Below are 14,032 nucleotides of genomic sequence, written 5' to 3'. Positions count from 1 at the left end.
GAACGTCTGTGATGATTTTTTAATTTATTTTTTGGGAGATTGACTAGAAATTGGTATATTTGAAAACTAAATATATCCCAAAGTAAGCACTTTGCCTATTTCAGAGCTCTTCTTTAATGGTATAAAGGCATTATGAGCGCTATGAGTATGACGTCAGGACAGACTCTTGAAGCTTTGTTGTTTTGCCACCTCTGGATTTAGCGATCCAAGGAGTACTGGCCGCAGAGAGTTATTCAGAAGGTTGTCAGAGCAATACCCTTTGTTTTTTGCACCTAATGACAAACTCATATCTGGAGCCTCCTTTGGAAGAAAGTACTTCGCTAGATTTCCTACAACAGAACAATGGAGAAATCCAGACACTCTCTGTGAAAACTTTATATACCGACGGCTCAATGGCTGAAAATGGCACTTAAGCTGAATGGCATCTGGATGGTAAATTCAGATGCTTTACTACTTTGGATGCTATGGATGCTATCGCAACGGGTTTTCAATAGTAAGTCTTTGCAATACTGAAAGTGGCAGACTGGATAATCGGCGAAGGGTGGAGCTGACATAAAATCAGGATCTGCAGTGACAGCTAAGCTGCTCTAAAGGCCTTGGAAACCGCTCGCACCTCTTCAAAGATAGTCCAGGAATGTAAGTAGGGGCTGGCCTCCATAAAAAGGTGGAATGAGCTTGAACTTGAGTGGGTACCAGGACACTACGGTGTTTAAGGTAACGAACTGCGGTTCCCTGGTGCTTCCAATTGGGCAGGAGCCAATTTTAGGGCCAAGCATAGCGAGAACGATCGGGTACATTAAGCATCTCATAACTAAAACTTATGAGTGCCGTTGTACCTGTAAAATAACCAAGTGCTTTTTAAAAAGGCCTGACAGGGTGGTAGCAAAATGCCTTCTCAGACAAAGAAGAAGTAATCTACGTGCCCCGATAGCACTGATTACGGGGCTCAATCCATGGGGAAGACATATGCTCGCCATAGGCATCATCGAAGATCCACTGCGTACATCGTAATTGGAGGATGAGGAAAGTACAGAATATTTCCTCTGCCGCTGCCCGGCCTTCGCCTGCCTCGGATGGTACATTTTTGGGTCAGATGTACTGTAAATGGGCGAGATACTACCGCCAACAAACTGCAAAAATTCATAAAGGAGTCTGGTAAGTTTGCAGAAGAGCAATGAATTTCCACCCCACCTACGTATTGCTAGGTAGAGTCCAACTGGGGTTGTTGCCATCCCTCTATTCTATTGCTGTCCCATTTCCCTCTTTTCACTAGTAGCCTGGATAATATACTGTATGGATGTTATTACAATTATAATAACGGGTTTAATTTTCTCCATGGGGTGTAGCGATGAAGTGACTTTTGACTGACTATTACAAGGATGACAATTCTCTTATCCCACACAGACCGATTGCGTAAACTCCGGTCTGAAATATGCTCGGGTAGCTTCCGATTGGTACCAATATCCCAGCCCTAGGACCATAGACGCCTACCGTTATGCACAGGAACAGTCTTTGTAACTAATTTAGGGACGTCATTACAATATTGGATTTTTTCTCAAATACTATTGTACGGGGTGTATAATTTGTGGAAAGCTTCCATGTTCCTGAATGAGTCATATTATCTTTGCGCGGCCAAAACTTCCTCTAGCGACATTAAGTGGGGTTGATTTTTTGTAGAGGCATATTCATATGGGAATTATCGGACTACAATCATAGAAGTTTGATGTCCAGAATCAATCCCAGTCACTTCACTTCACTTCGCCTGGTAACAGTAACTACAACTTCGTATTGGGTTATATTTCACCGACCCGAAAGGGCTCTCCTTCTCTTGAAAGGAATCGTTTTTAGTTGGGTTGGATTGAGTTGATGTTGAGCCCTATATTAGCTCTTCATACTTTTGTATGTTAGTTATACAAAGGTATCTCGAGCCTTCCTTTTCGGCATCCGTGTTTTGTTATCAGCTGTATTCCACGTTTTTGTCAATTTCGGTTGAAATCGCTACGCTAAATTTTCGTCGCCAAAAGTCTCTAAAGAAAAGCAGCGAGGCCTAAAAGTATACAACATACAAAATTAAAAGCTGCAATATGCAATCAGTAAAATATGGCAGTACGAGGGACCTGTGAGTAGGTGTTGCATGTTGTTAGGCGCGCCTGCTATTCTTTTAGAGATTTTTAACGATGAAAATTAGCAAAAATGTATGCTGAAAAAATTAAGTGAAAAACTATAAACTTAGAAATCAATTATGCACTGATTTTTCTCAGTTTCTGAATTGAATTTTAACCAAGATATTATAGGTATTCACCAAATTGAAGTGGCTTGGCAGTCTGCCAGAAGAGCAGATTACCTCCAAGCACGCCTGTTGACAACACTTGCTTAATTTGGTGAATATCTTTAATATTTCATCACTTCGTCTTCAATGGCCCTTTTACATATACGAGTACATTTTAATTTGCGTGTTTTAATTTGTTATTTAAATATGTGCCCTAAAGTAAAAGTATTAATGTATATGCATCTACTCTTAATTATAGCTACTTCTTATGTCTTAATTAAAGGTGTTTTTTTTTGGTTTTTGGCCCGTTTTTAATGGCGCCGTAAGGGGCCTGTCTTATTTCACTATACAATAGAATGTTAAAGTATCTTTCGTCAAAAATACATATATGTATTTAAATTTAAAATTCAAAATGATACCAAAATAGAACATTCATATTACGAAGGTTCTGATCTTTGAAAATCTTTAAATGTAAATTTCAATAGAAACCGAATGCAGAACTACATATGTATAACATATAGCTATTGGCTGAAAAAATTAGAAAATTGAATCACATGAAAATTAAAAACTGCTTTTAAAGTTTTAAATTCTTTTGATATTTTTTTTATAAAAATATGGTTCATGTTAAAAAAAAAACTATATAAATCACACTTTCAAACTTTATACAGAACTTATAAAAATTCCAAATTTTTTTTATCTAAATTTCGAGCTTTTTACCGGAATTTTTTTGAAATTTTTGGGGTATGCAGTTAACAAGCTTACAAAATTCTAGTAAAATAAGTGCAAGATTTTACCGGCTAAAAAATCGCATTGTTTTTTAAAAATTTTTTTTGCTGACGGCATTTGGTTTTTTTTTGCAACTAAATAGCGGAAATTAGTAAAACTGGCGTTCACTTTTTTTTGTTTTTTCTTTTTCGCAAACGGTCTTGCGCATATTCTTTCACAAGAAATTCATGTTTATATGGAAAAAATTCCAAAACGCCATCAACAAAAAAAATGCGATTTTTTAACCACTAAAAACTTGCTCCTATTTTACTAGAATTTCATAAGCCTTTTAACTGCATATACAAACAATTTCTAAAAATGCTGGTTAAAAAGCTCGAAATTTAGATACAAATTTGTGGGATTTTTCTTAAGTTCTGCACAAAATTTGAAAGCGTGATTTATCTAGTTTTTGTTAAAGCATGAACCATATTTTTATAAAAAAATATCAAAAAAATTTTAGCTTGAAAAACATTGTAAATAGTAAAAGCTAAACACCATCCATCCATTTTTGACCGCCACTGTAAGTTTATGAATTATAAATCCCATTAATGGCTAGAAAGAAAAAATTCCGCCCATAGTTCTGTGAAACTTCAGATACAACCAACGAGGTATCGGTACTCACTTTTTATTTTTTTTTTTGCTGACGGTGTCCGCCATTTTTATATATATCTATATATATATTTGCCAAAAATTTGCTCTTTCATTTAAAATTGCCAAAAAATTTTCTAAAAATTCCGAAAAAAATGTTGTACAATTTTTAAAATGCGGATTTATATGGTGTTTGCTGCATCACCAGCTAGTCTCTTACAAACATATATTAAACATTAAATAAACTCAAGAAATATAGCCAAAACTGGTCAAGATGAGGCGAGTATATTATTTTTGCTACCGGCATATATGGCTTCTATAGAGTAAGATTCAAGCTTTAATTTAAACCTAAGTCTCTAGCACGTCAGGTTTCTAAGAAAAATTGGGGTAAAAATACCAAAAAAATACCAAAAAGCGCACAAAAATACATTGGAACCACTCTCATCTTGAAATAAAAGTGAAGTTTGTAGACCTGTATTCTGTAGCCCACCATGGGTGGATGCTATTTTTTCTTCCCGAAAAAATTGTTTCATCTCTTGGCCAATTGATGCCGGCCAAAGACTAAAACAGCTCCTCCTACACCACACTGAAAACTATCTTCGTATTATTTTTCAATAACGGATGCAAAACAAAGGAATATGGCTTGGTCGAATATTCATGTTACTCATACGCCACCTATGCCGCGGCACAAAAGGACGAAATTTGGTGTATATTTATAAAGTAATCATTTAATTGATGCTATGATATCAGAAAACGGTGCAAATTTTTTGCAGGATATTAGCAGGGCAAATAATCAATTTACTTGAGTCTTCAATTTGCTGCTCTGCACAACCACTAGGAGCTGGAACTGCTGCCAAGGGCATTTCTAATTGGTATTAGTGGACTACTTCGCTCTACTCCAACGCTAGCTTGAAACGTGATGCTCGGCATCGTACCAGCAAAAATTGCATGCAAAGCTGCTGCGGCACACTCTGCTATTAGGCTGCAGCATGCTGGATTCTCTCTCTTTCTTCGGATTATGGCCACTCGGCTATCTTAGGAAAATGTGACTTCATATCGATAGTAAGGGGTCGGTGTGTAGCGAGGATGGTTCTAAGAGCGTTATTCTCTTCACACATCCCTCAAAGTGAAATATGAGGGGAGCGGTTGGTGTGTCTCGGGAGCAAAGGACCGGTGAATATCTTCACGAATGGGTCGAAACTAGATGGCACAGTTGGAGCAGGTGTTACACCTGTGAGGCGTATTCTGTGAGGAACATCTATTGGATATTAAATTTAGGCTAACGGATTTCTTTAGCGTGTTGCAGGTAGAGGTAGCTGCTATTAAAGAAGCAGCATATTGGTTGCTAATTTGTGAAATACCGTTTGGAGAAATAAATATCTGCTCTGACAGCCAAGCCCGATCAGAGCCCTAGGATCGCTGATGGTAAGATCAAAACTAGTCTAGGACTTCGTGAACTCTCTCTCTCTCTCTATTGTCACGGATTACTTCCAAATCAGACTTATTTGGATTCCTGGGCACAGTGCCATTGCAGTAAACTGCTGTGCTGATGAACTGGCCAAGCAGGGCACCATAGAAGCCATCACCCTCGAAAGGGACTGCTTCTGGACAAATGGGCTTTTAGTCGGCTCAGCGAACGCTGGGCGGAAAAATCGACATGCAAAGTTGCAACGTACTTTTGGCCGGTAGTTGATCATGGGCGGTCTAGGAAACTTCTACAGCTGGGCACTGCCCCATGGGAATTCATGCGGTATGGCTTAATGTTGCTGAGCATCCGATGTGCCGCAACTGTATGGAGGACGATGAGGTGGAATCATCTCAGCACTATCTTCTCAGCTGCCCTGCCTTTGCGAGGCTCTGGTCTAAGCATCTCGGGTCGTATTTCATGGTTGCTCCAGAGGAATTCTCCAGAGTGGACATCAGCTGCTTGCGGAAATTCATAACCAGCAACCAGGGATTATCTAAGTTTACTTGATTACCTGTGTTACCGTTCCAGGTTAATCTTTTTTCTTTAAAGTGGTATGGACACTCACTAAGTATCTAAGTGAGCCCCTTGGAGGGCTGCCACCTTACCTAACCTAACCTAACCTAACAACCCCAAATAAGGTTCTAAGTAAATAAATTTGCAATCCAATTTTAACTGAAGTATTTGCTTTAAATTCAATATCAACTATGGGAACTAAAATTGTATGCCAATTCTGTATTTCTTGTAACAAGTTGCAATTCTTAACTTGCAATCTATGTATGTACATAAGTACATATATAGGCAACGCCATTGGTGTGGAATTTTTAAAACTATCATACTTATAATGTAGCTATGTATGTAAGTGTGAGCACATTTTCGTAACTTCGCTACATTTTACATTCTCGATTTTTGTTTTGTCTTTTGCTATTATTTTCTTTGAATTTTTGATTGAAAATGGCTGAATAGTAAATTTTCTTTTATCTTACTTCTTTTTTAATGCATTTTAGTATTTTGTTTGTCATCCTTCCTAATATTACCTACATACTTTTTCATGCCATTTTAATTAAAAGGTACCTAATTTACAATAGTGTCTTCTGTTTTTTTTTGTTTATTCCTATTTTAACCTTTTTTCGCTACAAACGGACATACTCGCGTACAGCATTACCGATACTTAAGTTTATAGCTTAAACGTAAATTTGCATTATAAATATTCAATATATTTTCAAAATACCCAATCGATAGAAAAATTCGAATTATTAAAATGAATAAAGTTTTTAATTTAAGTATTAAATGTGTGTGGAACACTTCGGCTTGTTGTTGTGGAATGCACATTTTGAGGGTAACCAAAAAAATTACGTGTGTACCCATATAAACTGATAGCAGCTTTTGCTAACCTGATAAATTGATAATTTTATTTATTTCAGTGCCAGTAGTGGAAATTCGTTTTCGGTTGCCACTTAAATTGTATCAAATAGGTATTTAAGGAAATTGATAAAAAAATTCGTATACTAAATTCGAAAGTTTACAACCAACAAAACACTGATTGGGTATTTTGATTTTGGCACCACTATTGCTACGCGTTTAGAGTGCGCTTCATTCACTGTTTTTTATTTATAAAAAATTAACTTATATATAAGAACTAATTTTATAAATAAATTCTAAAAAGTTCGTAATTATACATTAAAAAATATTTTACAAATAACACTGTGCGTCAGAGAGTTAGGACTACCACAAGTACTGAACTGAAATAGAGTACAAACTGGTTCATTGTTTAGGCCAAGAAGTAGATTTTTTTTTTTAAATACATTTGGTAATTTAGTTAAATTAATAAAAAAAAATTAAATTCTACCTAAGCTAAAATCAGATATAGAATTTAAACCAGTACTGTTTTAAAATTCCTTCATTCCACAAATGCAAGAATACGTACTTATTATAAGTATTCTTATATAGTTCCTACTTTTCTGTCGCACAGCGTAGTCAACGCTCATTAATACTGGTTTAGTTAAAATTCAATCACGGAAATTAGTAGATAAGTATTCATCAAGATCAAAAGGCAGTGATTGTATCGTTTTCTTATCTTAATTTTGCTTATCTGCGTTCTCTCATTTCTAATTTCATTGTTTTTTTTTCTTTGTGTATATTGTTTTTTATTTTTGGTTTGGTTGTTAGTTCTTGCTGTTGTCTCGTTTAATTGTTGATGTTGTTGTTGTATGTATTTTGAAAACAAGCGCTTAGAAAAATTCCTTATATTTCTATATTTATGTATATATATATATATATGTAAGTATGTATGTATATCATTTAATTAGGGCACACACTACATATATTGGGTCTCTCATGCATGCAGGATCGAGATAACGTATCCTTAACGTACATATGCCCCTTTCGTCCGTCCGTTCCGTGGTACTCTCGTTGGAGTATTTAATGTTAAAGCGACAGCAATACTTAGCAGCACTAAAATTCATCGGCAACATATCACACAGTCGTTTCCCGATCGACATGTATAAATTCGACCGGCTGTAGTCCGTGTCAAGAGGCTGGATCAATGAAGAGTGACTCCTTGTTGAAGTCCTTTTTGAGTGTACTACCATTTATGGTAATCTTTTGGCCGACAGTTTTTTTACGTTTCCTTAGTAAACCGAAAATACAGAATATGAGACAGGCGGTTATGGCTGCCGCTATGCAGCCGAGCGCAGCAAATACGCCGCCTGGCAGTTCGAGTAGTTTGCGCGCAGAGCCGCACTCCTGTTCAGATTCATCAAATCCAGATGGGCAGTTATTGTGGCCTGAAGAGATTATTTTTTTTTTTGTTTTTTTTTGAGAAGATAAGTATATTTTTTTTTGGTTATTTATCAAGTGTATTTAGTTAAAGTATGCGCTATGCATGTGCATTAGAGTGGTCCAATTGTTGTATGTCTAGAAAATGGGGCACCTGCTTAGTTTTTGCCTTTTCATATTTGTACCAACTTTCAATTTTCTACTGTGACTAATACAGGGTGCTCAATGACCTTGAAATGCGCTACTGGATCGCTGTGAAACTGGCAAAATTTTTTATGATTTTTACAAAAAGCTACTGTTGCCATAACAACTGAAGCTTGTGATATTTTTTTAAGATAATTTAAATTTGAAATGTTCTTAGGTTGTTTTACCAATTGTTTCATTAATATATGTACATACAATACTTCTAGATTAAAATATGAGCATCATGAGCATCCTCTAAATTTATACTTAGAAATGTAAACTTTGGTACCAGCACCTTATTCGGCAAGAGGAGAAGGTGCCCCAAACCCTGTCTCGAAAAAAATTTTTTTAACCACTCTAATGTACATGTGCAATGTGGTTTGGGCTTTATATACAGAATTTTAGTTTTACGTTATACAGTTTATATACATAATTTTAGTTTTACGTTATACACAGGGCCGGATTAAGAATGTGGAGGTCCCTTTTTGATTAATAAAAACAAATAACTATAATATTATTTTAATAGTATCGTTAATTATTGACTTCTAACCACTTGTTTTCTTTTGAATTTCTCGCCTGATTTCCTTTATACTTGCCGCTCATGTTTCATTTAGTATTAAACAACTGACAACGGCAGAACAGAGATGTAACATTTAGTACGAATATTTTGTCTTTTTAATCCGCCTTATTATTTCTGCCTGTACTTTCCCATCGCTGAAAGCTATCATTTCCTCGCAGGTTGCTGAGGATAAATAATTCACTTGCCCTCGTCCCTTATTTCCGTAATCTTTGATATGTACGTGGGTCATTCTGAGCTATAAGTTCCAGCAGCCAACGGAAATTTCCATTATTGGCTGAGTCGATAATCATTCCAGAGCCAGGGGAAGCTAAGCTAGGTCCCGCAATATGTATTGATGGTGCTGACAAATCTTCTTAATACCTAGCCATCTTTTCTGAAATATCTGCCGTGGCCCTGTCAGCCGTGCCCTTAAACCGGCGCTGGTTATACATATTTACAAAGCAGGGCAATGGAAGAGAATATGTAGATACTTCAGCTGGCGTATACTGAAGTAATATTTCTATGAAATTTGATAAGTCAGAGACTTTTTTAATAAAAGATATATTTTTCGGCAGAAGGTGTTTTATTTCTCAACAAAGTCTCCTTTTAGCTCGATACATTTAGTCCAGTGTTTTTCCAATTTTTTTATTCCCTTCAAATCATAGGTTTTTCAAGGTCTTCAAAGTAGGCGGCTGCAATAATAACTTTTTTATTCGACGCGTTGAGAGTTAAATCTGGTGGATGTAGTGGATGTGGATGATCCAAATATTCATGCAAAATGTGATGTACCCACTCAGTTGAGATGTTTATTGCCTCAGCCACTTCACAAATGTTCACAAATGTATCAGATCGTCCAATATCATTTTATGGATTGGGTCGACGAGTTCTTGTCAACCTGAACGTTCGGAGTCACTTGTGCTGGTACGACCACAACGGAACTCCGTAAACCACTTTTTAACCATTGACTTTGAACCCAGAAATTCCAAAAGAAACGAAGTTTCCGAAATTTAACCCTAAGTCTCTCAAAAAAAAGGAGAGCGAATTGAAATTAATTATAAAAATCTAAGCTGAGTTTGGCACCTTGCACGTAAAATAAATGAAAGAACCTAATAAGCCACGTAGATGAAACAAATACAAGTATTTGCGGATGTGCAACTGGAATGTCTGGTTGGGTGCTTCTATCCAACTCGTGGATATCTTCGAGAAGTCCAAAGCTAACATATCTGCAGTGCAGGAAATGCGGTGGATGTGCCATAGCTGTAAGGAATATTAGCATGAAAAGCTTATTAGAGCTGCTATGAGACGGCGTAAAAATTTGGTGTGGGAATTGAGGTTGGACAGAGACTCCGACAGTTGTTGCCACAACCCGCTTCTAAGATAAGTTCAACATAATTAGCCTCATTTGTGTACACGCCCCTGCGAACGAGAAGGATGATGAGACCAAAGAGCACTTCTGGAAAAAGCGCATAGAAAAAGGATGTGGGCACTGACCTCGCCACGATGTTGGTGACTTTAATGTCAGCGTGGGCAAAGAAGGCATATTTGGTTCAACCTCCGACAACGGAATGAGGCTAATTAATTTCGGCGTGACACAGAACATAATAGTTAGTAGTACCATACATCAGCATAGAAACATCCACAAAGCCATTTTGAGTCCCCTAATAAAAGTGCTAAAGCAAATCGACCACTTTGTGATAGATAAGATCCGGACAAAATTTTCACGCCGGAAAGCCGAAGTCGTAATGGGCAGCTGAAAATTTTCGAAATCGACTCTCAATTTTGCTTCAGTAAACAACTCCTCATCACCAGAACTTAAATGAGCCGTGATGCTCCATCTCCCAATCACTTCGTGTCGCTGCGTAAGAGGTTGTTGTTTACAACCAATATTTGAGAAATGAAATCTCGCAACGAATGGTGATGCCGGTGCTTGAATGTTTACTGGGTATGAATACACGCCCGTTAATTGGAATGTCAGTGTGCTCTGCCCAATACACCCGTCAGATATTCCGATGTTTCCGCGAATTACGGCTTGACAAGCTTTATTAACATTCCTTATGAGGTGCTACCGATGATATTGATTGAAATACTGAAGCCTTTAATGAACCAACTAATTGGGCCTTACCAATGTAGTAGCTTCAAGCACGAAAAATCTATTATTGCCTACATTTTCCTAGAAAATACCTTAGAAATTTTGAATTTTAGTGTATATTTGTTACGCAAGTTGGCTCTCAAACAAGATAAATACATACATATTTCTTTTGGGAGGTATTTTTACCGGAATTTAGTTTATTTGTACCTAGTTGACGGACTAGAAACGGAAAAGCGATAGAATTTTTCCAGCAATGGACGCACGCATTTTTCCGATTTTTTCGGAACATTTCGTATTTAATTTTTCGGAATCCTTCGGTATTTTTGAGGGATTTTTTTCTGCACCTTTTAGTACTTCTCCTTAGGTAACTTTCAGGTAGGAAACCTAATAATAAACCTAACCCAACTTAAGCACAAATCACTTACCATCACACCATAGGGTCCCCGCTATACACGCATCCAACTCGGGACATTTATATTCGCAATCGGATTCCTTTGGATAAAAGCCGATGTCGGTCAATGTGTCATTGCCAGCGGCAGCGCCACCCGTCATCACGCTGGCATTGGTTTGTATATCGAGCTGTTGAATTAAGGAATTTCGTGTACGGTAGATTTCCAACCATGTAAAGGCAATGTCGCCGGGCTCTTTCAGTATGGGTTCCAGTACTAAGCTGACTGGCCTGCAATAAAAAATAAATAAAAAAACAATAACTAACTACATTTTGAGTTCACTTTACCGAACTTACTTGTTGGTAAACAAAGGCTGCCCATTTGTCCAATCTTCTGAAAATATATGCAACGACGTCGGTCTCGGCCCACTCTGTGCTGGACAAACAACGCGCATTACCTTCAAAGGTCGTCCCGCATATATGATCAACCGATTTTTGGTATGACAACGCATAGCATCCTCCGATGTCGGATCTATGGGCAAGTAAGAGCCCCACGTCTGCACGAATAGTGAATGCTCCAATGTCTGTGCCTCAATGCACCAAGAGAGACCTTCACAACTGGAGTCCTGTGACTTCATAGGATACTTAATTTCATCTTCACCACCAGCACCTTTCAGCTTAAGTCGCTTGCGGCATTCACTGACTCGCTTAAATTCGTATGAAGCGAAAAAGTAAACATCTGCAAAATCCTCCGAAATATTCAAGCGTGTGACGGTGAATGATAGCTCCATGACACGCGAATTTGATATGAATGTTAGTGGCGCATTGCTGTAGAGCGTACTGGAGTTGTCACAGAAGCAACCCAATTGTATTTTCACATCACGAAAGGGTACATCGAAAAGGCGCAATTCAGTCAGGCGCCCCTCCGGGTCGAGTTGATTACAACGCGGACGCCCGGTGTGCAGATCAGAGTCAGTTGTACATGCAGTACCCTCACCGAATGTAACATTGTGTAACACTAGGCGGACGCGTTCAGATGTGCCGGCTTCGAAGCGATATAGGCACGTGAAATTCTTGGCTCCACCACGTCCGTAGAGAAAGACATTTCGTGGCACCTGTATGTTGCCTTTACGCTTGCGAAAAACGCGTGAACAGAGTAGTGGTACGGGATCTTCACCTCTGCGTCCGGGCCAGGGTTCGCCGCCCTGTTCGGTGTCCACAAATTCATAATTCAGCGAAAATTGAGCCGGAAAGAGCGCGGTGCCGGTGTGAGTGTGAAACTCCAGTTTCTGTAAAGAGAGATTGGGGGTTTTTGGTTTAGCTGAATTGTTGGATTGCTATTCAATCTTTTTCGTTTGAGCGGCCCTTTTGACGGAATATTTTTTGTTTATTTTTTTTTTTTTATGTATGTTACCGCATAACTTTGGACCGCGTTAACCGATTTAAATAATTCTATTTTTTTAAGGAAAGGATGTACCTGCGGAGTGGTCCCATACTCATTTGGTTTAGATCCGGCCATTGGATCATGAAGAAATTACGGTACTCTTAAATTTTTATATGAGAATTGAAGGCGGTTTTGTTTTTTGCTTAAAAATTACTTGTTTGAGACAAAGGTAGCTTGTTATTCTTGGGAAGAAAAGTTAATTGATGTATTCAAGCGGAGAGTGGATCCAATACCCAATAAGATGAATAAAAATAACAATCGACCTGTGTTATTTTCAGACATTGGACCTGAAATTGTATACGACCCGAGTATGACCTTAAGACCACGCCCCTTTATTCGAAACTCCCAGGTCGTACGTGACTTTTCAACATCCTTATTAAGAACTGTTCTATTGGCTCCGATGATAGAACGTTATGTATTCCCTATCAGCACTACTTCAGAAGGTGCAGAGACAAATACGAACAGGGACAAATTTTGAATTTGCTAAGTAAATGTTCAACTTTAGGGAGGTCTGCTCTACGAGATTTTCCATACAACTCTCTGCAAGACCTATTTCAGCACAGTCTTATCAAAATATAAACTTTTATCAACCAAGCCGTTTGATTTAGAAGGCAAAATATGCTTGCGAGGACTGTAGTGTCAAGACGACACTGGGCGTTGAGTTCTTTGTCGCAATGCTAACGCAACCCAACAAAAGAATTGATGACAGCAATAAAAAAGTGTTTCAATTGTTCCGTCAATGCAATTGAAGTCGAAATCATCAATACCTCTTTTAGCTCTTCTTGAATAATCGTGGGAGAACTATTTTTCGTTTGCCTTTTAAATTCTTGCCGAGCAACAACCACGAATGAACATGTCCAAATACTGAATTTACTTATTTTCGTCGGACCTTATAAAGATTTATACATTTAAGTCTTCAATTAACTTCCTCCAGTTTCTGTCCATTTAACCGATACTAAAATTCGATTCTGATTTAGTAACACTTCAGAGTGCACATCGCTCCTTAGCAGAAAGAACTGGTACTGCGAAAAGTTCCGAAACGCTACCCCAGAGAAGTACGCCGTACGCACAGAGTAAAAACTATTTCTGGTCGTCACTAAAATATACCCACAATGTAGTCTATGGCGGAGTGAGCGATAATTGAGAAAAATAGAAAAGAACTATTTTGAAGGGAAAGATAATAGAAGCTCTCACTTAGCTGCAAAGATCTTGGAATGCTGGTGGGCAGCAATCAAATTTTCTATGTAGACCGGAGCTGTTTTCTACAAGGATATGGGTAGAAATCTGGTAACAGATACCTTGGGGGCAATTGAAAAAAGGAGGGAGCACCTCCAAATGCATTTTCTGAGCAACACTCGTGGCTGCTTTGACGAGCAAGGACGAATTTTAGAGATAATCTCAGAGTACAGGGAGCTAAGTGGAGAAAAACTCGTATTTTTTTTTGTCTCGGCTCAAAAGAAATAGGAAGAATGCCGTATTTCCAACTGCTGGCCAGGGAACAAAT

The 14,032-nt window shown here is 37.9% G+C and overlaps 1 protein-coding gene across 1 annotated transcript in view; it reads right to left on the bottom strand.

Annotated features, from left to right (window-relative positions):
• Window positions 1-7,046: 7,046 nt before the first annotated feature.
• Window positions 7,047-14,032, bottom strand: part of LOC118746826 — a 304,681-nt gene continuing 297,695 nt past the window's right edge. The window contains 3 exon segments of the mRNA XM_036480764.1: window positions 7,047-7,873; window positions 11,122-11,375; window positions 11,442-12,373. Coding sequence (XP_036336657.1) covers window positions 7,563-7,873; window positions 11,122-11,375; window positions 11,442-12,373 — 1,497 coding nt within the window. The 3' untranslated portion in view covers window positions 7,047-7,562.

This window comes from Rhagoletis pomonella, unplaced genomic scaffold (assembly GCF_013731165.1).
Source record: "Rhagoletis pomonella isolate Grant_MI unplaced genomic scaffold, Rhpom_1.0 Rhpom_scaffold_00011, whole genome shotgun sequence".
NCBI classification, from domain to species: domain Eukaryota; kingdom Metazoa; phylum Arthropoda; class Insecta; order Diptera; family Tephritidae; genus Rhagoletis; species Rhagoletis pomonella.
The sequence above is the reverse complement of the archived record's forward strand: the minus strand, read 5'-3'. Positions and strand labels throughout refer to the sequence as shown.